The sequence below is a fragment of the Merops nubicus genome, unplaced genomic scaffold (assembly GCF_000691845.1).
Source record: "Merops nubicus isolate BGI_N331 unplaced genomic scaffold, ASM69184v1 scaffold32251, whole genome shotgun sequence".
Taxonomy (NCBI): Eukaryota; Metazoa; Chordata; class Aves; order Coraciiformes; family Meropidae; genus Merops; species Merops nubicus.
This window is the reverse complement of record NW_008590792.1, coordinates 1-23,828: the sequence shown is the minus strand read 5'-3', so window position 1 is coordinate 23,828 and position 23,828 is coordinate 1. Positions and strand designations below refer to the sequence as shown.

General features: G+C 47.9%; 1 protein-coding gene across 1 annotated transcript; it reads right to left on the bottom strand.

Annotated features, from left to right (window-relative positions):
• Window positions 1–4,763: 4,763 nt before the first annotated feature.
• Window positions 4,764–13,568, bottom strand: STEAP3 (STEAP family member 3, metalloreductase). The gene is made up of 4 exons (XM_008950073.1): window positions 13,089–13,568; window positions 12,109–12,636; window positions 10,383–10,547; window positions 4,764–5,121 (listed from the first exon to the last, which is right to left on the bottom strand). The coding sequence occupies exons 1-4, from the start codon at window positions 13,566–13,568 to the stop codon at window positions 4,831–4,833; spliced, it is 1,464 nt and encodes a 487-aa protein (XP_008948321.1). The 3' UTR covers window positions 4,764–4,830.
• Window positions 13,569–23,828: the final 10,260 nt, after the last annotated feature.

Sequence of the window (23,828 nt, the reverse complement as noted above, 5' to 3'; positions counted from 1 at the left end):
CCTAAATGATTCTGTGATTCTATGACCGTGTTCTGTAAGGCTGGTTTGGGAAGCCACCTTTCTTCAGTGAACCCAGATTTCTAAAACGGAAGGCGTGATGTTGATCTATTTTTTCATGCTGCTCTGAGATCACATCTTTGGCTCTCTCCCTTTGTGTCTGTGCAGCTGGAGGACATCAGTTGGTTTTAGAGTCAAAACGGCAATCTAGAAATGAAAGCCTTGCAGCGAGCATCATCTCGCAGTATCCTAGCAGTTAATATCATGCCCATTTCTTTACACTGCTCCCTGGCCCCATCCCTCCCAAATCCAATAAACCTGGTTTGGCAGAAAGCAGACTTGAATCTTGCAGAGTAACATTGTTTTCTCGAGCACTGGATGAGAAAGCTTAAACTGAATGCAGGCATCTGATTGTAGGTCGCTCTTTCAGCCCACAGGCTGGTGTGCAGCCACTGAGGCTAGCTAATTGCAGATCAGATATGGGAAATGGATAAGAAGAATAACTAACCAGCTGAGCAGCAGCTGTAGTGGATCCTCCAGTGCTGAGGTTTCTAAATCTAAAGCAGATTATCTTTCTAGAAGGATGGCAGTAGTGACACTTTAAGTGTTTGAAAGGTTCCAGTAATACCACGGCTTGTAATACGTGATCCTCCTGGCTGGCCACACACCTCGGTTATCTTTAGCCTTTGATTATGAAAGTCCTGCACACACTCTGCAGACAAGAACTGTCCCTAATCATAGATGGTATCTTTCTGCTGTATGCTCAGCTTTAAAATAAGCATTGTTCTGATTTTCACTAAAAACCTTTTGCAGAAACTCTGCAAAACTGATGCTGCTTATTAAGGCACAATAAGCAGATAAAAGAAAACTGCCCTAGTGTAACAAATCTCATTGCTCAGGCCTGAGGCACAGTCTGTAGATCCTGCTGGCTCAGTCTGTGAAATGTTGAGCTCAAGGCTAACACCAGAGTTTTGTTGCTGATTGTAGGAGGTCATGTGGCTGAACTGGCCATCTTGGAGACTCAAGGCAATATGTTGTGTCAGGCTGCTGGAGCAAGTGCAACCCCCTAAAGATTTAACTGTAGTTGATATATCACTCTAAGTAAATCCCTGAAGAGCAAGAAACCAATTGCACTGTTAAAAGCCTTGCATTATAAAACAGAAGGAGCGAGAGAACTGTACCTGCAGAGGTTAATCTTCAGCACAGGAATTTAAATGAACTCATTAAAATCAACTTACAAATTAGCTCATTAAAATGCAATGCTGCAGATCCAGAAGTTGGTTGATCTGGCGTGCCACTTCTGCAAAGAAGTGACTTAAACATAGAACAAACTAATAGTAGTAAAACTCCGTTTTTCTTTTCAGTCCTGTAAACCCTCATCTGCAACTCCCTCTTCCTTGGACTCTGTATCAACAGCACTTTTTGTTTAGTGAATTAATCCTGTCCAATCCTGTGCCACAAGTGCTGTGCAGCGTCAGTAGCCTCTCGTGAGGCTATGGAACGTATGTCTGTACACACTTGTGCCCTCCCTAATGTCTGGGAACTCTGTGATTGAGGCCCTGGCACCACGGCTCACAGCAATGATCATTGTCACTTATTACCTTGATAATGAGACTCTACCAGCTGCTGGCTGTAGTGAGTTTTATTTTCTAGTGGTTAAATTCTAATCACACTACTACTGTCATAAAAGTAATGGTATTGTTTAGGGGGAGGAGGGAAAAAAAAGTCTCAAATGAGTTCTGATATAATTGTATAAACCTGTTCAAAATATCTTTATGTAACTACAGATGCCAGTGATGAAAACTGGTGCTAGTTATTCTTACAGCTTTTCAGTTGGTTTTTACATATCTCAGAGGCACATAGTAGGCAATACAGAAGATAAAGAATTTACATTCCAGCTATACATTCTGCAATAATATATATGTGTGTGTGTATACGTATACACAGAGAGACTCCAAGTTCCAAACCAGTGAATCGGTAAACTTCAAGCTAACCTCACTGAACCATGTGTAAGGAAAAGATAATTGCAAAATTCCTCAAACTACTTTTCAGTGTTCCAGGATCAGAAGAAATTACTCTTAACTTTTGTGTCCAGTGTTTTAAGGACCAGATGCCTACAGAGGGCACCATTTGAAATGCTGGTTTGCATTTATAGGAATTGATTTCAGTCTTTTAAAAAGGGTGGTGACTAGCTGGGCAGCATGTTGGCACAGGTGCTACCTGGAGACCTAGACATGCCTTTTCTTAGATGCTGTGGAACTGCAGGGATTTTGAACTGGCTCATCCATCCATCTGGGCATGTGTCAATCAGCAAAGCACCATGCAGACTCACTAATAGAGCCAGCTCCCCAGTTAGGTCCAGGTGCCTGGCTCTGTTTCTGCTCATGAAAACTGACCCTTTGCTATCCATGGGAGAGGGCACGTGGGTGTGAAAGTCAGGTAAACAAAGCAAAGGTGCAGACCTTACTTCTGCAGGGCACAAAGGTGAGTCCTCAACCTTGCAGCTCCTTGCAATAAACCCACACCTTTCCCCTTGAAGATAAAGCCTGCAAGCGTGTGTAATGGGCTTTCCCTGGCTCCCAGTCCTTCCCCACAGCAACCTCCTGCTGCCAGGCAGTGGTCTTGCCTCACCTCAAGATGTGAAAGGAAGCTTAGGTGGGACAAAGAGGCACTGGAATACGCTGTTGTAACCAGAAAATGTGTAAACTGGTGCTTTTTTGTTGACTTTGCTTGATGATGAAGTGGAGGAGAAGACTGAAAGATCAAGCTTGCTGAATCCCGTTTTCTCTTAAGGATGAGTTAAAGTGGAGTGGGTGAAATGGCCTCAAATATGTGCAGAAAGCTGACCATTCATCCACAAATAGTGCTGGGTAATCAATCTGCTTGATAAGTGATTTGATCAGGTGCAGATCTGGGCTAGGTTATGGAAGTGGATGGGGAAACCTGAATAATCGCAGCTTTCTGAAGGGGATGATTGTGAAATCTAGACATGTTTAGATGTATAGATGTGAAATCTCATGCTGATTGCTTTGTGGTCAGTGACAAGAAGAGAGTTTAAGCCTTAGGCAAGAACTGAAATCCCTTGATATCATCACAGGTACTGTGAGCAATATTGAGAGAATATTATTCAGTTATTTGAGGCTAAACAGGGAATTCTTAAGATTGTCTGTGTAGAAATCATCTGGTGTTTTTCAGAGCAGTACTGAATGCTGAGTGGTGTCTTAACTGTAGGAACGTGAGGCCGTTCTAGCCATGTTCTTGTATCTGACCTTACTGAGGTAGTCTTGTGTCATCCTGATTGCGTGCTTTTAAATCAGCTTTTGTGAATGGCCATCAATTCTTTGCTGGTGATTCGGATTTCCAAAGCCTAAAGAATTATTCTGATAAAGATCAAGAGCTTGAAGGGATAGAAAGTGACAGCTGGAAAATGAAATTAGGACCGAAATCTTCACACACACATTGGACGAAGTACAGGGCAATGAAGTCAGAAGAGCATTAGATACCTGCTCTGTGATCTACCAAGTTACTCTTTAAGGTGCAAGGCCCAAAATGTAAAAATGCTCTATTTTCACAGAATCATTCTGGTTTGAAGAGACATTCAAGATGATCAAGTCCACTGCCAGGTCACGACTAAACCATGTCCTTAAGTGCCACATCTACATGTCTTTTAAAATGCCTTCAGAGATTGTTACTCCACCACTTCCCTGGGCAGCCTGTTCCATGGCTTGACAACCCTTCCTGTGAAGAAATTTTTCCTACTATCTAACCTAAACTGCCCCTAGAAGTGACTGTGTTGTGGCCACAACTTGCTGATCCCTTTGCAAGACCGTTGGAAGATCTTATTACTGCTAGTGAAGCTAATGGGCTTAGAGCTGCTGTTTTGTCTGTGTAAATGGGCATGTTCAGGTGACAGTGATTTCTAAAAGCTTCACCCTGTTATCTGATGTAAGGCCAGCTGGAAGGCCTTGGCTTTCTCCATGTAATTTTGTGAAGCAGCAGCTCTTTCTGATAATTATCTTTGCTCTATTCCCATCAAATACTGCTTGAAACTTTGGCTTGGTAAAACAGAGAATATGAAGCAGCAGCAGCTGTCATGTCAGAGCCAGCACTGCAGACCAAATGGGTGATATTAGGGACAACTCTCTCTTCAAATGCTTTTATACTGCTGGAGAAGGTGTTTTATTTCTGCAGGTTATAATTGTGCACCAGGCACAGCTTATAGGAACAGAAGTGCTGTCTGTTTGATGGAACAGGGATACTTGGACTTGCTGTCAGGTTTGGATACTTCTAGTAAAATCTGCAAATGCTACCTAACGTGGATATTGCTGTCCATGCAGTTCACTGAGGAGACCAAAACCAGAGACAGCTCGTCTTTCTAAACCTCACTGCCTTGACTGATCAAGACGCTCATGAGGCAGAGTATCTTTGCTGTCACAAACTCCAGAATGTCTGTGCTACTTTATATTTTAAAAAAGGCATTGAAATTTGTGACAGCAGCTAGGGAAGCAACAGAAAAGTACTGGTCTGGTGAGCTGCCAGCAAGCACCTCAAGTGACTGATCTAACATGGTCCATCGGTTTCCCACGTATATTAGTGCTGCTAGCTCGACTTTCAAGATCATTTTTAAGGCAATAAATGTCTAGCAAATCAGCAACAGAATTTAACTACTGCTGTCCAAACTAGTTTCATGGTCATCCATTTTCTAAAGTCACCAAATTTTATTATTTACCCATAATACAATTATACCAAAACATACATATATTTAAGAAAAAGAAACACCTATATAGAATTCTTGACAGTGCTTTGAACTCCTCTGTCACAGCCGGGGCTCTGTCAGACGTTGCTCGAGGTCTCCCCACTTGAAAATTCCCCCGTTGGGCTGGGCAGGATGAACTTCACATACCTGCCCTTCTCCCAGCCCCTCCTGATGCGCAGCAGTCTGTGCCGGACGCAGGGCAGACTGAAGATGACTTTTGCTAGGATCACAGTACACGGGATGAGCAGCGTGAGGGTGTATGTTGGAGGCAGGTAGAACTTGTACTGGTTCTCATCAAAGGCCCTTGACCAGCCGTACGTGAGCGTGTGCAGAGTGCTGATTACCAACGCAACGAATCCAAGGGTGGACTAGAAGGAAGAGAAACATACACCAGTTAGCAGAGCTCCTCGTGCCTGTCTATTTTCCTACATCTTTTTACACTGTTTAGTAAGCGCACACAGCACAGAGACAGCAATGAATATTCCTGGGTTTCTCTGACAGAACAAAATGTGGCTGGGAACCTTTCCTGGGTAGCGTGCCAGACTGCATTCTTCTTTTTCTAATCGGAGGTTAAGTGTGATATTAGAAACTCAGCAGAAGTTGCCCAGAAGATGCTGCCAGCTGGGCTGAGAGGTGGGCTCCTTCCTGGGTGCTCGGCAGCAGCCCCAGCCTCTGCTGAGCACGTAACCCCAGGCAGCTCACGAGTGCTCCTTGTGAGCCACAGCTGCCAGCTCTGCTGCCTGCTGGTCCAGGGCTAGTGAGAGGCTGCTGACCGGCCGGGCGAAGGATCAGCATCCTGGCTCTGGACCAGCACTTGGCACTGTCAGAGGCTGGCGAAGCTGTAGCTTTGTGCACAGCAAGACACCTTTGGGTAACTGCTGTCATCTACAAGAAAATGAGACTGTGGCGACATAAGGGCTCTCTTCTGAGGTGATCAACAGCCCTGAAAGGTTTCCTCCTCCGTCCTAGAGATCCGTGTTGGTTTGTGAGCCAGACCATCGGGCTGTATGATGGACTAAGTCCTTGAAACGGGGAGTGACGAGCCCTTTATCCATTCAGGGAGGCAGCCCGAACCCAGCCTCTGCTCTGTAGACAAGAACTTCCCCATTTTTCAGCTGAGACCATGGCTCCCAAGCACCCACAGAGACAACATTTTGCCTGAATATTTCCAGCTCTCTCTGAGGGTTCCCCTCAAGAGGGATTTTAAATTGTGGTCTCTCACCGGTGGTTTCCTGCCAGCATCAGACGTGGTGGCTCCTAAGCCTGCCAGCTCCCTCTGCCTGCTGGCACTCAGCAGGAGCTGGGTGCTTGCTCCCGGAGGCACCTCAAGTGCACCTCTGCTGCTGTACTTTCAAAGGAAAGTGCGGGTGTAGCATATTGCTCTGCTGCCCTACTTTGAAGGCTTGGTCTAAGCCTGCAGTGACAACCATGTTTCAAGATGCCTAGACAGGGAAAATATTGCTGCTGATGCCCCTAACTAAGGGAAAGAAGCCTTTACAAATAAAAATATCTGGCTTGGTGCAGCTAGTCAGAGATCTGCAAGAAACAAGGTCTTCCTGAAGGTTATGTCCGGGAAAAAGGATGCAGCAGGGAAATAAAAGACCAGGGCAAGACAGGAGGAGGGACTTGCCATTTTCTCTTGAGAAAACAATCCCATCTAGAAAACTACTCAACTCAAAACATCCCTTCTTATTTTTGATTGCTGGAAAATTATTTAAAACCCAGACTATTTAAAATGTATAATGTTGTTACCAACAAACTAGACTGAGTGCTTTAACACATGGAGCTAATCATGTAGGCAGCTGAGAGGACTTGTCAGGGGAGGGGAGGAAAGCTCTAAAACCTGCTACCAAATCTAGGTACTTCACTTCTAACAGCACCTGTCAGGCAGTCATGTGGGTGTTGCTGAGTCCTGTCATGATTTCACCCGAATGACCCCCTGCCAAGGAAGGGAACTCTTCTGTGTTAGAGCTGAGCATCACTCAAGCTTGTGCCAGGAGCTGGGAGCAGACCTGTGAACTGAACCTCAGTCCTGCATGCATTCCCACACCCATCCTTTCTTCCAGGGACAGCCGTCCTCACCAGAAGCCATGCCTGATTCCCAGACCAAAGTGGTAACATGCAGCAAGCCTGGAGAGGGTCAGGATTGGCTTCATTTGGAAAATTACAGAGGAGTTTGCTGCAATATGCCATGATCATGGTTGAATATAACAGCAGGACCTGACCCGAAGCTCATCCACCATTTACTGACTCTGAGCTTCTCTCCAACAGGCAAAAAGATCCCTGGGTGGCAAAAGGTTGGACATACCCACTTGAGACTCATCTGGCAGAGCAGGGCAGAGGAAAGGGGGACAGGGTGAAGTCCAAGGTGAGCAGATGCCTTCTGCCCTGGGCAGAGGGTGCTTTTGGAGTCAGCCTGAGCAGGACTCTATGCATGGCAGAGATGTTTGAGCTGGGGATAAGTAGTTTGTTCTTCTACAGTTTCTCCTTCTCTGCTGATGGTACTGGGGAGGAGTAGGAATGGAAATGAGTAGTACAAAAGGTGAGCAACCATCACAGGTGCTCGGTGACCCACCTTTGTGTGCAGAAAACAGGGCATGTGAAACAAGAAAGCTAATTGGCAAAAAGCAGGTGGATAAGCTGCCAGTGGCTGGGAACAGCACTGGCAGCTCCTCAGACAGCAGCAGTGGGCCTGTCTGCTTGGAATACCAACAAGGGGCTCTCTGGTGAGAGCAGGGGCTGCCCGGAGCAGATCCCAGTGCTGATGCTGGCTGAAGGACGTGTGGTCAGCAGGGCCTCACGGCTGCACCCACCAGACAAGCTGTCAGCTTCTGGATTTTTGTTTTGAACAGTGGCAGAGGTTTCTTTCACACTGTCACAGCATGGGGAATGGTCACCAGCACCTAAGGTCTTAAAGCCCTCTGAAAGATGGCTGTATGAAGATGGCATCTTCCTAATACAGACTTTGCATATATTTTCGATTTTATATTAACTCTTCTACCTCCTCCATCTCCTTGGTGTCTGCAATGCTCCTTGTAATGCATCAGTGAAGGTGATTCAGTTGCATGTGGCTCATTTAGAAATGTCTGGGCAGCATCCAAAGCAAATAGCCCCTTCCTGACCCAAATATGTTTCTGACTTCTGCTGCCATCAGCCCCATGAAGTCATTAGCTCCCTGGAAGCAGCTCTGGCTCGCACTTCGTTGACAGGAGGGCTACAAAAGTTCTGATGACAGATTCTTTCTATCTTGTGATACATGAGCTAAGAAAGAAACCAGGTAAATTCAACCTTCAAATTCCAAGAAGAGTTCTCAGGATGGGAAGGTAAAGGCAGTCATACACATTTTTACTTCTCAGCCAATTAGAGTTGATTTGTAAATCACTGGGGAACACTATAAATGTCCCCTATAAGTTGAATTATTCCTGTTATCCAGTGTCTACATCCTGTACATTTTCTGTTAATCAAAACTGGACATAAAGGTGAATGGTGTACCCCATTTAACTATATTTAATTGAAATCTGTGTACATGCAGGAACTACTATAAAAAATAACTGGTTTCTTTAATCCTAAAACCTTAGCAACAATCCAAAGAGGATTTTTGTTCCATCAGGCAACAGACATGTATTTAAAAAGGGTGTCAGTATCCCGTAACACTACTGCTGCTGGAAAATGTTGTGACTAAGGAAGCTCCACACAGAAAGGGGACTAAAGTGGCTCCTGAATTTGTAACAAGCCCCAGCCCTTTCTCAGCTGTGGCTTTTGGTACAGCAGCTCTCAAACAGATCAGCAGCTCAACCAAGATGGCAAGGAAGTGCTGCCTTTTCTGGGAGACATCTGCCTGGGGCAGCTGCACTCTGCATTCTCCCTCTCTTTCACTTTTCCCAGGCACAGGAAGCCACAGTGCCTTTGATGGGCTGTGAAAGAGTCAAGTGCCAGACATCCCAAGTGTTTGAGAGAGCAGCCTCACACTTCACCCCTTGTATTTACCTCAAGAAAAGCATCACCAATTTACTGAAGAGTAAATCCTTTTAACAAGAATCCCCATAAAAAAAAACAATAGACAGGAGCTAACATGCTAAGGGATCTGTAACCTGCTCTTCTGACGTGGTACTTCCTCAGCAGGACACAACACCAGCCGTGCCTCTGCTGCACGGGATCAGCTGGGAGCTCGTGTCACACTGTCATGCTTTAGCTCATGTGGACAGAAATAGTTGTCTTTCCATGAACTGAGCCAGCTAGTTCCCATGTGGGGCAGCCAAGAGCTATTTTTGGAGCTGACCATGTCATATTTGTCTGGTCCTGGGGATGACATACCCCTAGAAATATGCGGGAAGGTGTCCCAGAGGGCAGATGCAGCAGTTGAGTTACATGCACTAGTAGGAGATGGCAGCACTACCTGCTGTGACAACTTCTCTATTACATCCCAAAATGCCAGCACCCTCCAGGAGAGCTGCCAGCCTGCCTGGGGAGACAAAGGGAAATGCATGGGGTTTCAAAGCCTCCAAAGGAGATAATTCCCTTCATTTGGAATTCCTGGTGTGAGATGCCTAAGCCAAGATTGATTTATCCAACATCGCAGCAGCTGCAGCCCTCCCCCTGAGGCATGGTGGTGAGAATTAGTATGCTCCCATTGTCCAGCCTGATAAAGAGGTTTAAAACCAGGTCTCCCTTCTCCCTAGGGGACAATCTCTTGGGGTCAAGCTCTCCTGGTGAGGCTTTCTACTTACTGTAAATAATTCCTCACTAGTCCACAGCAAGAGAGGAAAAATGGCAAACTGACTTGCTCGTTTGGTCATTGGGGTACTTGTGGGGACAGCAGGGGAGCAGGCTTCAAACTCCTGCTCTGATGAATATTGAATTATTTATATGCTGCTGAGGAGCTTCAGCAGAAGGGGCTGGATGGAAGATATTCACCTCCACATCCCCGACCCCTGCCCTCCCCTTTTGAAGGGTTAGGTGTGCCCCAGTGCGACGCTCAGGGAGGCTCTGTGGAGGAGATCCAGGTCCCACCGGGGCTCTGGTGTGTTGGAGTGCCCTGGGGGTCACTGTAGCAGAGCGTGGGCAATACTCAAAGGTTCCTTCCCTGCTATCCCTGTTAGCCTGGCTCCAAGAGCATCCCCGAGAACACCACAGCCACCCAGTTTGGGGTTTGCAAATGTCCCACATTGGTGGACTCAGGTCAATAAAAGAATTTGGCCCCTGGGGGCTTGGACATTGCTGCAAGAAAGAAGGCTCCTAAACCACTGGACGATTTTGGAGAAAGAAAAATTATGTTCCTAATTCACTTTTTAGTATCAGACATGGACTTTTCACTGAAACCACACCCAGTTCTCTGTGCTGCTCGGGCTCTGGCATAGACCAGTCTAAGCCTTTTCGAACCTGTTCTGTTGAATATTTGGGTGCATGCAAGCTCTGCCCCGCCGTGGCCGCTCACTGTCACCTCCTGGCTCTGGGTGCACAGGGGATATGGAGCGCCAGGGTTTGCCCCCGACACCGGTGTGCAGCTTGCAGGTGCCATGCTGGAGCAGGGATGTGATGGGAGGCCAGTCAACCTCTGCCCTCCATGGTCTGTGTGAGGGCCTGACTGACTGCAGAATCACTCTCTGGCATTGGGAAATGTCAACTTTACCTGGATGAAACTGAATTCCCTCCAGTTGAGAGAGTTTGCGATGGATGGAAGTGAAGTGATGGCAAGTAACGACATCAAGCCCAGGGCAATTATTCCAACAGAGATATAAATCTCCATCCTCCAGACTTCCTCCTCTACCCAGATATTCATCTTCTTCTCCATAGCCTGGCATGACAATGAAGGTTTGTTAAAATGGAGCACTTAGGAATAGAGGAAGTGAATTTTATCTGTAGTCATTTTGGGTTTGGGAGCAGGTTGCCTGGATGAACACTGCATCCTGTTCACACCTCCAGCACTATTTGCCTGTTTGAGAGGTGCAGAAATGCTCTTTTATCCCACTGCCATTTGGCCAAAGCTAGACCTGATCTGAAACCTGCTGGGAAGAACTGCTGAATGCTCCCAGCTCCCACAGCCTGTAACCACAGCAGCAAGCCCCAGAGTTGCATTTGGAAAGATAATTAGAATGAGAAGTCAGTTTACAGCCATGAAAACAAATACAGACGCTTGAATATGCAGTAGTCTCCTAATAACCTTTGTTTTAAGTGCATTTAGGGGGGGAAATTGTTCATGCTAATGGAAGAGAAGATGGGTTTTCTGCTGCATGGCAAAGAGGAACATTTAGAACCATCCTCTTCAGCCCATTAAATGGGTTTAATTTACTAAACAAAGATATTGCTAGAAAACAGGAGGTAGAGGGGAAATGAACACAGGATGCTTGCCCGAGATTAATGTGCAACTGTGGCAAGTGAGAAGGACCTGCTCAAGGCTGGAGCTGAGAGGCTGGGCATGTTGTTTGATGGATGCTTTGAACGGGCCCTGCTGCCAAAACCGGCCATCCTGCTCCCCTCTGTCCCCACGGCCCCTTCCCTCCTCTCTGTTGGGACAAGCATTTAGAAACACTTGGGCACAGAAAAGCAGATTGGTTGCCGGGCAATTCCCTGATCAGGTTCCCCATGAAGCTTGTGCCATCCCAAGAGGGAGTGGGGCAGAGCAATGAGAAGCAGAAGGGCAGAATCACAATTGTCTGTGGCACTGCCAAGTTGCAGAGCCGGTGGAGCTGCCTGCAGGTAGCTGTCTCACACTGGATAAACACTGCCAAGAGCCTCAATAAGGCAATAAAGTCCTTTTCCATTTCCTTGTTCCCTTAGACTATGATGAGTTCTACAGCATCATTTTGTTAAATTCCTGGAGGCACACTGTGATGAAGACGTGTCTTCTACAAAACCAAACCCTCAGGTTATGACTTGGTCACTCCAGCAGGCACCTACTGTGAACATCAGTGCAAGCAAACAGGGATCTCCCAAAATCTAGGGAAAAAAGTTGAAGGGAACTTGGCTGCCTCCAATACTGGATTTCTCCCCTCCTAGCATTTTTCCTGCCTCGGCCCTAGTGTTGGATGTGCCAGGTGCTGGCCAAGGCTGGTTCAAAGGCTTGTCTGTGCTTCTGGGGAGCAAGGGTATGGGGCAGTTTGATCCTAGTCCTGCCTGTATATGCACAGGCAACACCTTGCTAAGATGGCTGGTCCTCCGTGGAGATGGGTGCATGCCCAGCACGTAGTGTGTGGTTGCCCCATGGAGGACGTTCATACAGGTAACAGTGTCTTCCCGCCGTCCCACACGTGCTTTGGAAGGTGAATGCAAAAGCCAAGATACTAAACCCACTCCCCAGGATCTGGACGTGTGTAGAAGATGCCTCCGGGTGCTGACCTGAAGAGCACCCACGTTACCTGCTTGACGGCCATCTCGATGAGCTGGTAGCGGTGGGAGCGGCGCATGGGCAGGCAGAGGCTGTACACGGCATGCAGGGCTGCGCAGAAGAAGCTGAGGAGACCGATATGCTTTCGGTGCTGGAGCCACTGGTCGAGCCAGTCTGGAAAGCGCCTGTATTTGGTGCCGTAGTAGAGCTGCGAGCAGGCTGCCAGCACCCCGGGCAGGTACACCAGGGACAGCATGACGTAGGCCACGCAAGGCAGCGTTGTGTTGACCACCTCGACGGGGATCTTGTAGAACTTGTTCTTCTGCTCCCTGATGTAAGGGTGGATGACCTGCCGGATCAGGTTGTAAGTGAAGAAGCAAAGAAAGAGCCCCAGAGCCAAAAAGATGGGGATTTTCCAGGCTGGCAAGAGGCGCAGGGGAATGTTCTCGATCTCGCAGGCTGACGACATGCAGCCCATGTCTACAGGGGTGAATCCCATGACCTGAGCGATTTCTGCTACGGTGCGCTTGGCTTCTTGGTTATCTGAGCAGATCAGAACCTGCAACAAACAGAAAGATAGACATGGGGCAAAGAGAGACCAGGCTGCTGGGAAGGAGCGCACCGTGAGGTGCTCTGCCAGAGGCAGCCTGTGTTACTCCATCGAGCCCCGTGCTTCCTGGCAGGCTTTCTGACGGGCATTTACCACAGCTGCCAAAGACCTCCCTCCTGGACAGGTTTCCTTTCATACGTGCACCACCAGTTTGTTATACTGCCTGTGTTTGGACAAGCAGAGAGTGAAATACTCTTCACTTAGGCAGAGGCTCCAGAGGCTGAACTAAGTCAGAGTACTTCATTTCTGATCAAAGAAACACAGAAGCTATGGGGTGGCCTCTGGATGCCACGGCCAGCACTCAGAACCCTCCTCCTGGAGCCTAAGGCCATTTGCTGATGCTGCCAGACCTCGGCTGCTGAAACAGTTGGGATTTGGCCCTTGTCAAAAGAAAACAATACCTGCTTATTTCCATCCCTGGCACCTGACTGCAGTGTCCACGCAGAAACCACGTTAAAGCCCTTGACCACGGTGCTGGCTGGGAACAGGGAAGCCAAGTACTCGGCGTTGGATTCTTTGTGATGGTTCATCTCGGTGTTGTTGCTAACGTCCACCAGAATCTTGCCCGCCAGCACATCTGCCAGGTCACAGAGCGTGGAGTAATGCTCCCTGAAAACCGCCACGAAAACGACATCCGTCTTCTTCACCGCCTCGGCCTGGAAGGTGACTTCTGCTGCGGAGGGGAAGAGGCCAGCCTTCCGCTTCGGGTTGCGGCTGCCCACCACCACCCTGAAGCCGGAGCACACCAGGCGGATGGCCAACGACCGCGCGAAGTCCCCACTCCCCAGCACCCCGACCGTGCGGCCGGCCGCAGGCCTGCTGGGGTCGCCCTCCAACCTCCCATGGCCCAGCAGGGGTTTGGCCATGTCTCCTCTGGACATCCTGGCATGAAAAACAAGGGGAAATGCAAGTTCATTGTGAAGGTCTTACAGAGACTCAGACCACATCTGTGGTCATGGGGGAAAATGCCACTTAGGCCACTTGAACAGAAATGGACATGTCCACTAGTCCCACTAGTCCCAGACCCACCTGTCAACCCCACCACCAAGCGTGCAGTAATGTACAAGCACCATCGGAGGGGGACAAAACGCCATGCTGGGTTGGGAGGGGAAGGGTTTCAGGAAGGTTTCCTGTGTCTTTCTGATTTGGCATCTGCTGGATGCACTCGTCCATTCTCTGCTGTTCTTCATGCTGGCATCTCACACTGCAAAGCCAGGGCAATGCTAACAGGGACTAGGCCCAGCAACTCTCAGACCTCCGTGGGGCTGCTAGGCAGCCTCTGAAAAGCCCATGGCCAGGGGTCTACAGGTATCCCTGAACCTACATTTGGAAAAGCCACGGGTGTGCTTCTATGTACGAGAGCAGAATCAAGGCAGGGAGTTTAAGCTGAAATGAAAGTGTCCTAAAAGTGGTAAATGAAGAGAGTTACAGCCTTTGCCTGTTCCAATATTTGGGTCTGGCAAGCACTGTTTGCTTCAGCTCTTCAATGAGTAATGAGAACTTACTTGTGACATTTAAAAATATATTAAAATATGATGGGATTTTCTCATGAAATATCTTGATGAGCTTTACAAGCATTAATGAATTTTGCCCTGTAACACTCTGCTCTCTGTAACAGATTAGATATTGAGGCCATAGAGAGGTTTTAAACAGATTAATAAATTTGCAGGCAGCACACCAGCCAGCCCTGGAGGTCAGAAGACACTCAGGAAGGGAACTGCCAGGCTGCTCATGGGCTGTGCCACCAGTGGCTCAAATCTGCCTCTCAACTTAAGAAATGGCAAATCTGGCAAATTTTTAATGGGCTCAGGAGGTGGCCCAGGGAATTTGCACATCAGGACATCTGTTTTTTGTTTTTTTTTTTTTATTTAGCACACTGGTATTATAATAAAGACCATGGTTAATAAACTTGTGATATATTAGGGACTGAGACAACATGGTTTTTGGAAGAGTCTTGCTTTATAATTAGTCAAGTTCTAAGTGAAGGTGACCACTCTGATGGGCTGACCTGACCCCCAGTGCAGGCTGTATTTTTCACAGGCTTTTGGAAATGTCCTTCACCCAGGGCTTTTCTGGGATTGACGCAGTAGGGGTGCAAAGGGGAAGGGCATTTCTGCATCAATAGTTATCAATGGGAAACAAAGGGTAGGAAGAAATCAATAATTTTCATAATACGAATAGGTTATCAAGGGATTTCCCTGAGGATCTGTGGTGTTCAACATGTTCATAAGTGATCTGGGAAAGAGAGTGACTATTGAGAATACAGATCTTGTGTATAGTGATAATTTAGGGCAGCCAATCTTTCTTGTGAACAATCTGCAGAAGGATCTCCTCATTCAAAGTGCCTAAGAACTAAAATTCACTACTGACACATGGCAAGAGCTGCCTCTCAGCATAAATCCTCCTAACTATATGTAGACTTTAATGAGCTGTAAATTTGTTTAAACCACTCAGAAAAATTATCTGAGGGTCTCATGTCTCTGAAAATACCAGCTTAGTCCTCCTGGGCAGGTACACATCAAACAGAGCCTGAGGTACAAGTGAGAAGGTCTCTTACACAGCAACCACAGTCTCAGTCCTGTTCCTCATGGAAAGCCTACAAAACACCCACAGCAGATGGACCTTTAAACTGTAATTCATTGTCCTGGAAAGAAAATACCACATCTTCAGTGACAATACCGTTTCTCTGGCAGAGGTCTGTCTGCTCTCCTTGCCTCTCACCAAGCACCCCCTTGTCCCAGAGACCGAAGACATGTGTTCACAGAAGTGCTCTCAGGAGGAAAGTGTCAAAGAAAGGCAAGGTGAGTTCTCCCCTTTAATAACACCTTTCCTCTGTTCCCCACATACCACGTAGTCTTTCTATCATGCTCTAGGTGAGAAAGAGAGTCCTCTTAAACACAGAGTTACTCATACTTCACTCTGAAAGTTTCTGCTTCTGTTCCAGACCTCCAGAAGCATTTGTATGCCACAAGGCTGATGTGGTGATGCTGGCTGTGCCAGCTGGGTTAGCCCAGGCTGCTTCCTGTGGTACATACACCCCTGCCTTGGGTATATTCCATGTGTATCACAGTCACTAGGAGGTTTCATCCAGGAATTAGTTGGAAAGGAACACAAAACAACACAGAAAACACTACTATAGGACTATATAAATCCATAAATCAAACAGCACACTGCAGTTCTGCTCACTCCCCTCCAAAAAAAAGGGAATTAACCTAGAAAAGGGCCATGGGGAAAAAAATGAGAGAGATGACAAGGGCTGTCAGCTTGGAAAGGAAATGTGGGTGAGGAGGGAGAAGGGACCATCTTGGATATCTCAAGGTGAAGACCAACCTCTCAAGTGGAGCTCAAGTCAGTGGGAATGCTGGAAAGCAACATGGAACCACCACTCTTCATTCACAGCTTGCTGCAAACCCCCGAGTGTAAAGCAAAGCAGCTCTACCTCAAAAGATGGTGTTTTTTTTCCTGGCCCCTTCTCATCAGACTGTTTATCAAAAGCTCACTGCTTTACTTTTTAGAAACCTTCTTGCTCCACTTAAATTTAATCGTGGCCAGAACTGTTTGTTCCAGGGTCAATGCTATTGGTCAGCCTAAAGAGATTTCTTTCCTACACTCCCCTCCTTCCATTTTCCACCACCTGTACGCACAAAATGTTATCCCAAAATAAAGAGAGACAGCTCTGGCTCTCAGACAAGGCAAGAGAAATCAACATTCAGGGTGAGAAAGCGGTTGTTTTGAAACCCTTTAGATTTCATAATCAATCTAAAGCACCTCAAAAGCTCTCTCCATGCTCCCACTGGGACGTGAATTTTGCTGCAAGCAAATTTTATTGTAGTGTGTTTTCTCTGTCCTGTAACTGCCACTGAACACGTAGAGAGATGTTGGCAATGTTTGTAGATAAACAGCTTTGCTGTCTCCAGTTATTGTGATTAAAAAGGATGACAGAATTAAATGGCCTTTGAAGTCAGCGGGATAGTTTAAAAGTAAGAAGCCTCAGAATCTTTTCTGTGGATTTTGGTGTGATTATTCAGTTGTGCTCTGACTGTCTGAGCGTTGGAGCAGGACCCACCCCTGCTGCACAGCCCTTGGTGGGTCCCTGCCGGCGGCTGCTCTCTGCCATTGCAGGTGGCATTGCCATCACTGCCATGCACCAAAATCCTCCCAAGGGATGAGGAGAAAATCCCTCTTTCACCATAAACATGTTTCATCCACACAAATGCCGTGGCCTCTGCGTAACAGATGCCTGGAAATGGAGTGTCTGAATAGGCAACAGTTTTCTTCACTACTGTATCTCTAGTGAGCACACAGGAGCCCCCAACCCCCCCGCCTGCTGCCACCCTGATTTACCATGACCACGCTGCTTTTACTGCACCTATGAACAAGGTGTTTGTTACCCACTTAAAATTCTCCCCCCGAGTCTAATTCTTCATGGCAAGGCCAACCCCCCCCCCGAAGCCAGTGCACAGCACGATGGCCAGGATGCTGTGGAGCCACCCGCAGGCGGAGGAGGCCGAGAGCGAGTACCGCGGGGCTCGGCGCGCCATCAGCGTGCTGCAGCCTCCCACAGACCTCATTTATTGATCTGCCCCGTCAAGGAGCCTGCAACCGTGCTGAGTTATGGCGCGTGCAACTCAGGGAGATCTGTTTCCTACCAGCGAAGCTACCAGATCATTTAAAGCACAGGACAGTGCAAGTAAACTAGCTTCAATCCCAACCGGGAAGCAGTTCCCTAATTAAAAATATTCAATACAATGTAAAGCTGCCCTTCAGCTCGCTTCTTAATGACACCCTTATAACAGTGGGGGGATGCTATGCCCAGCTCCAGGATGCCTATTCCTGTGTGCAGTTCATGACTGCGTTGCAGTCACTGCTGTTACTTCCAGACAACAGCAGTGATGGGCAACGAGCAAGATGGGGAGCTCCCCTCTGCCAGGCACTCTACCAAAAGTGGCCAGAAGGTCACTTCTGCCCCAAAGAATGGGATCAGACAGGCAAAAGCTGGGTGAAATGAAGCAGTCAAATATCTGTTGCCCAGGCAGAGGGAGGGAGTGGGCTCTCACAGAAGAAAGACACGAATAATTCAACATATTTTGCACCTGAGGCTTGGCAGAAGCTCAGAGGCTGTTAGCTTAGTCTCAGTGCCAGGAAAACAAGGTTTTTCTGCCTCTTCATCCACACTGAATGGCTTCACTGAGGTTTTTCCAGCAAGACAGCCATTCTGGACAGAACAGGGCTGCAGGAGCCTGCTCAGGTGTCTCTGGGCTCACAGCAGAGTCAATCTGCCAAGGAGATCATCCCCCTCCACTAACAGGGAGCCGGTGCAGTCGTTATCCTCGTTCAACAGACATGGGGGCAAGGTATGAATGATAACGGGACTCCAGCAAGTTTGCCTGGGAAGACCCTGATATCCTTGACCACATCTTTAACAACAAGACCATCTTTTCGGGCCCCTTTCACTTCCTCTGGTACAGGAGGATAGCCTAGCTGGTTCCCGTAACTTGCAGTCTGCCCATGTTTGAGTTGCAAACCCTGCAGAAGGATGGACCTGTGGTGGCAAGGCATAAGGCTCCCCTTCAGTTCTGGCCACAAAAATCAAGACCTGTTTCACTGCCTTGGTATTCAGATTTATCAGATAAATGCAATGCCTTATTAAACTTATCACTAACTCAAACTGTGCAGAAGAAGAGGGCAGCAACCTTGCAAGGACTGTCAAGTAATGGCCCCAGCCAGTGCAACCAAACTGGTTCCTGTTTGGACAAAACTTCATCTCTGAGCTCAGTTCCACATATAGCGCCTAAGCCAGCAGTACCTTGGCTTAAACAACCACTTTTGTGTTTTCCCTCAAGGTCAGGTTTTATGTTTAGACCAGCCACAACTGAGTCTTGAGTAGCTGTGCATTCAACCCAGGGCAGGCCATCACAGAGCCAGCTCTGTGCCTCAGCATCTGTGTTGGGAGTTATCTGAGATAAAGCACATGATTATCATCTACATCGCCTAATGAGCATGTGGGTTGAAAGACCAGCAAGCCGCAAGAGGAACCAAATGATGTAGCAGAGCCCTTGGTCAAGTCATTGCAGAGGAATGTCACGCTTTCTGCACCAGGACGGTCCCTCTGGGCTCTGCCAGCCGCAGCTGGCACCTAGCTCCATGAGCATCCTTCCCACAAACACACACACTGGAGGCACAGGGATGATCTCTGCCCCCAGAGGACTTTTAGTCTGCATGGAGGGACCTTTGAACCATGAAGCCAAAGCCCTACAGCTTTTGTTTGCACAGTGCTGTGCCTGCTGGTATCTCCTGCTGTGTTAACCCTCAAGAAGCCCCAGCTGGAGAGGAGCATTCAGTGCCTGAAGTCTCCATTCAGGTCTTGCTGTGAGCAGAACTACTCACTTTTTTGGCTATAACTGTTTTGTTTCCAGGGAAAATAAACCATTTAAGTCTCTTTCCCACACCTGGAGCATCCTTCCAAGGAGCACAGCAAGTACCATGTTCCTGTTTGGACTGGAATAGATCTAAGTAAGAAAAGGGCTTATCCAAAGCTTCTTTAACTGCAGCTCTGGCACTCATTTCATGAGAGCTCTCAGTCCTGCCCAGGCAAACTCAAAATAACCCCTCTGCTCAGCAGGCAAGGAAAGGTGGGCAGGAAACCAGGGTTGCTGCCCCTTTCACTCTTTCTTCTTCCAAAGCAGAGTTAACTCCACAGTTGTGCAAACCAGGAACTGGCAAAGGGAATAAATCAGCCGTTGGTGTTACTTCAGCCAGCAAAGCCATGTTGCAAACCTCCTCGGGACACCAGCCAGGTCATGAGAACGAGGAAGCACCACAAGCTGGGTTCGCCCCACCTCTATCCTTCATCCCTTTGCCCATGGGGCACATGAGGCAGGGAGCACTGATGGGGTACAGGTACAGGGACTGGTCACCCCACACCTCTACTACTAGGGTGGGGAGGTGGGAAAGGGACCTGCTCCAGGGCAGACAGTCATGCCCTGTAATATGGTGGGGACAGACCTGCTGTGGGACCTGCGGGGTTGCTGTGACCCCAAACCTGCCGTGGGACTCCCAGGGTTGCTGCATATCCCCCTACCACCACTCTCCACCCCACTGCACATTGCATTTACAGCTCCTCATCCCCCTCCCCCTGCCCCAGGGCAGGTGTTTATCTGATTATCTAATTTATCAGGTGTTTACCTGTTAAACCCACTTCCATAAGCTCCTCCAGAGCCCAGCTTTCTCCTCTCTGTATCTCTCAATCCAATTAACCTCACCACTTCCTCTCTTACCCCAAAGGACACAGCAAATGATTTGCCACTGCCTTCTCTGCAGAGACATTCTGCATTTAGAGAATGGGTTTCATGTCTCCCTTCAGTATTTCCTGCATGAAACACAACCCTTTCCTCAGAGCTGTTATTTGCCAAGTGTCCAACAACCAGCCTCTCTTCTTTGCACTCATTTTTCTTGGAGGATGCCCAGAACGGCATTTTCCAGCCGAGCCCCTAAAAGGCACCGGCCAGAGCAGAGATGGTGCCTCCCCAACGCATCACTTCTCCTTCTTCATCCCAGCAGGCTGTTTGCTTTGGCACAACTGTGTGACACTGTTGACTCCTGGGCCACGGTGCCCATCACCCCGTGCTCTGGCTCCCCACAGCCGCTGCCTGGCTGGTCACTCACCTGCTGTCCATGCGGTCAGTCAGCCCTACCACAGCACAGAACGTGTACCCTGTTTGTTTAGATCAGCTCTCCAATCTGTCAGAGTCTTTGAGTCTTTCCTCTAAAATGTTTCCAGTCCCTCTTAAGCTCAGTGTTACCTACGTGCCTCCCTAATCCACCACATCCTAAAGAACACACTGCCAGACAGGCACTGACCCTCCTCGCTCTGTACACCCTCCAGTTTAAACTGATAAATATTGAGAATATTGGTTTTGAAGCCAGTGGCGAACCAAAAGCATGTCCCTGACCACGAGATGTTCTTCACCATGACCAACATTCAAAAACATCTTTCAAAACATGGGGAGGTGGAGGAAAAGACTACCAGAATTTCCCACAGAGGCAAAATAGTCTCTTCTTCCCACACAAGCTCAGACAAGTTGACTACAGTTTTCCTATAGAAATACATCAGCCTGTGGTCACTTTGCAGGGACAATTTTCCTTCCCAGGGTTAAATGGGCAACATCAATGCTGAACAAAAAAATCACATGCCTACAACATGGAACCAGAAAAAAAAGCTTTTGCTCCACTCTTTTCATCAAAACTATGTACTTCTAAGCACAGTTACCATCAAGTCCTGCCATTGATATCCCAAATTTGTCTCTGAAGGCACTTCTCTGCAGCAAAGTCTTTGTCTGAAGAGCTTCCTCTGCTCTTCTGCAAGAACATCTTGCTGCCTGTGCCTGCTGTGTTGATAGAGTAATGAGAAGCCTGAGAAGGACCTGCCCTGTAATAAAACTTTATAAAATGGCACTCTAAAAGTCTGAAAAGCCTAGAGGTTTCATGGTAAGACCCTGGAGAGACCTAAGCAAGATGGGGTTACAGCAGAGCAGTGCTGATGCTGACACAGCACAAAGGACTTTACCTGGCTGACGGACTCTCAATAAGGTTACTTTCCCTGCTTATCATTTCACAGTTCTTAAGTGATATAAGGAGTGGTTTACAACAACTTCAAATGCCATACTTAAGTTTTATGTGGCTTCTCTTGCTTTTTTGGGGAGGGTCTTAATTTGTTTTCTGCTCTTACCAGCTATCTCACAGTGTCTCACCCATTTCCGAGCCTTCTCCTCCCTGAGGTGTGGGGAGAGTGGGGAAGCAGCCAACAGCCTGAACGGTGGAAGCTTCTCAAGGAGATGTAATAATGCCCTCTGGTCAGACACGATGGGAGGAGGTGCTCCTGCCTAAACCAAGCCGGGGAGAGTTTCTTCCACTCTTCCCTGGGCATCATGTGCCATTCTGGTGGGAGCTTGAGGGCTTTGGGGATGATCAGACCTGACTTCAGCAGTCACCGCAGGGAGCTGGCAGGCTCCGGCTGTTTGCAATCTCTTTATTTCTTTCCAGGAAAGACGCAGAGGAATCATGCTGTGTGTGCATGAAAATATTTGGATTGGCTATTCCTGTGCTGCACGGCCTGTTAGAAGGGTCTCCAAGATCAGCACTCCCCTGCCTTTCTGATTTTACCTCTCCCAGTGACTCAGAGGATGCACAGGACCACACCGGGGGAGCACATGGCCCAGGAGGGAGCTGAATATGCAGCCTGGAATACGTGCCGTGGTGAAAGTGGGGCACTCTGCCCAGGAAAGGCAACGAAGCTCGTGCAGAGCCACGCTCTGCCTCATCTGCCTCTCCCAGCAGCTCCTGGGAAGCTGCCAGGGGAGATGGGGCAAATGTGGGCAGCTGACCAGGAGGTCCTATTCAGGGGTCCAGAGGGATGGGAGGCAGGTGGGAGGGAGATGCTCTCCATCAAGTCATCTCACTGCCCTGAGATGCTGGGACCTCAAAGCATGCTGCCTTCTGCTTCCCACCTTGTCTGTTTGCCTGTGTCTGGCAGAAACGGCTTTGGTCTGACATCTTGGAGAGCAGAGCCACCTTGCTTCCCCTCTTCCCCTGCACTGGCAGGGGTCTTGCTGCTCAGACTAGGGAGCTGAATTCACCTGGTCCCTTCTGATGAGGGACACCAAGCTGCTAATGTCTTGCTGTGTGTGTGCCATTCTGGCCATCTATTTTACATTTCTCTCTATTTTTCTTCACTCCTTTAAGTGGATGATGAGACCAACAGGAAAGGAGGAAGAAGAGGGACTGTTACTGATCTGGGAAAAGCTGGAAGGAAAAGCAAGAGAAGGCAGCAGGTGGCTTCACTAGGAAAGGACCACAGAAGGACAATGACTATAGTGATCACACTGCCTTGTGAATATAGCACTGAGCACTGTATTCCCTGGGGCATGTTCAAGGCTTGCTATGGACATACCTGCTGTGCAGAGTGGCAGTGATGGGCAGGAGAGGTGTCTTCCCAGACAGCCCATATACTGCCCATATACCTATGTCTTGGTATAAAGCAGTAGAAGAATCTTCAAACTCAGGGTACCTTCTCTAGGATGAGGTGCATGTGTGTATCTCTTATTGCTTGCATGTGATCCGTAGTTGGTATCAGCATACTTTAGTGGTGGACATGTTATCTACAGACACTGATTCTTGTAGCCTGTGGTCTGCGGGGAGCTCTTGGGACATTTTTTCCAAAGACTACAGTCACGTCTTCATATGAACTAAATGGAAATGCCCATGTTACCACAATCAAGCCTCAGACTCACTGAGAACTGAATGATGGGAGAATTTCTGCCTCAGTTCCTCAACTCTGAGCAAAGTTTTCAAAACTGAACAGTGATTTAGGCCCCAAAGTACCTACAGGCTTTTGAAAATGGGGTGTAAGCTCCCACATCTCCGACATGCTTTCAAAATGTTTAATTCTTTCAGTAAAGCTACATTTCACTTAAACATAGATGAAGATGGAGAGCTGCTTAATCCACTGTAGGACGGCAGAGAAAACTACCCCATGAAGAAACAGCAAACTGAAATCTGAAAATAATTAGCATTTTCCTCCAGAACAGGGTTAACAAAAAGCTAATTCTGATCAGTGATGGTAAACTTACAGATAACAGATCGGTGGGTTTTAATTCTTGGTATGTGGCATCTCTCACCACAGTTGCCAGTGCCCCTCCAACCTCTGGAGAGAGCTGGCGTGCTTGGCCTACTTCTTCCACCATTGGAAAAAAACGTGTTTCCCCTCAATCTAAACCTGCTTCTGTTTGTGGGTGTGATGTTACAAGGTCACAGTCAAAGCATAGCTCCTAACAATAAAAAGCAAAACAAACAGAAAAACAAAAATGAAAACAAGGCAAATAAGAAAAAAAATGTTATGCTTTGAAAAAGCATGTTTTCCTGCTCGCCCTAAGGGACCATGGGCCCTGGCCAAGATTTTCCCCAAGATTTTTTTTGTGTCTGAGTGCTGATTTCTCCCTGGCTGCAAGAAGCCACTCATCACCTCAAAGCATTTGGTGAGCCGAGAATGAAGAAGTGAAACCTGAGCACAAAGTGCTCTCTGAGAGACAGAACCCCGCCTGTGTGCCCACCCGCACCTCGCCACCCCTCCGCGCTCCAGGACA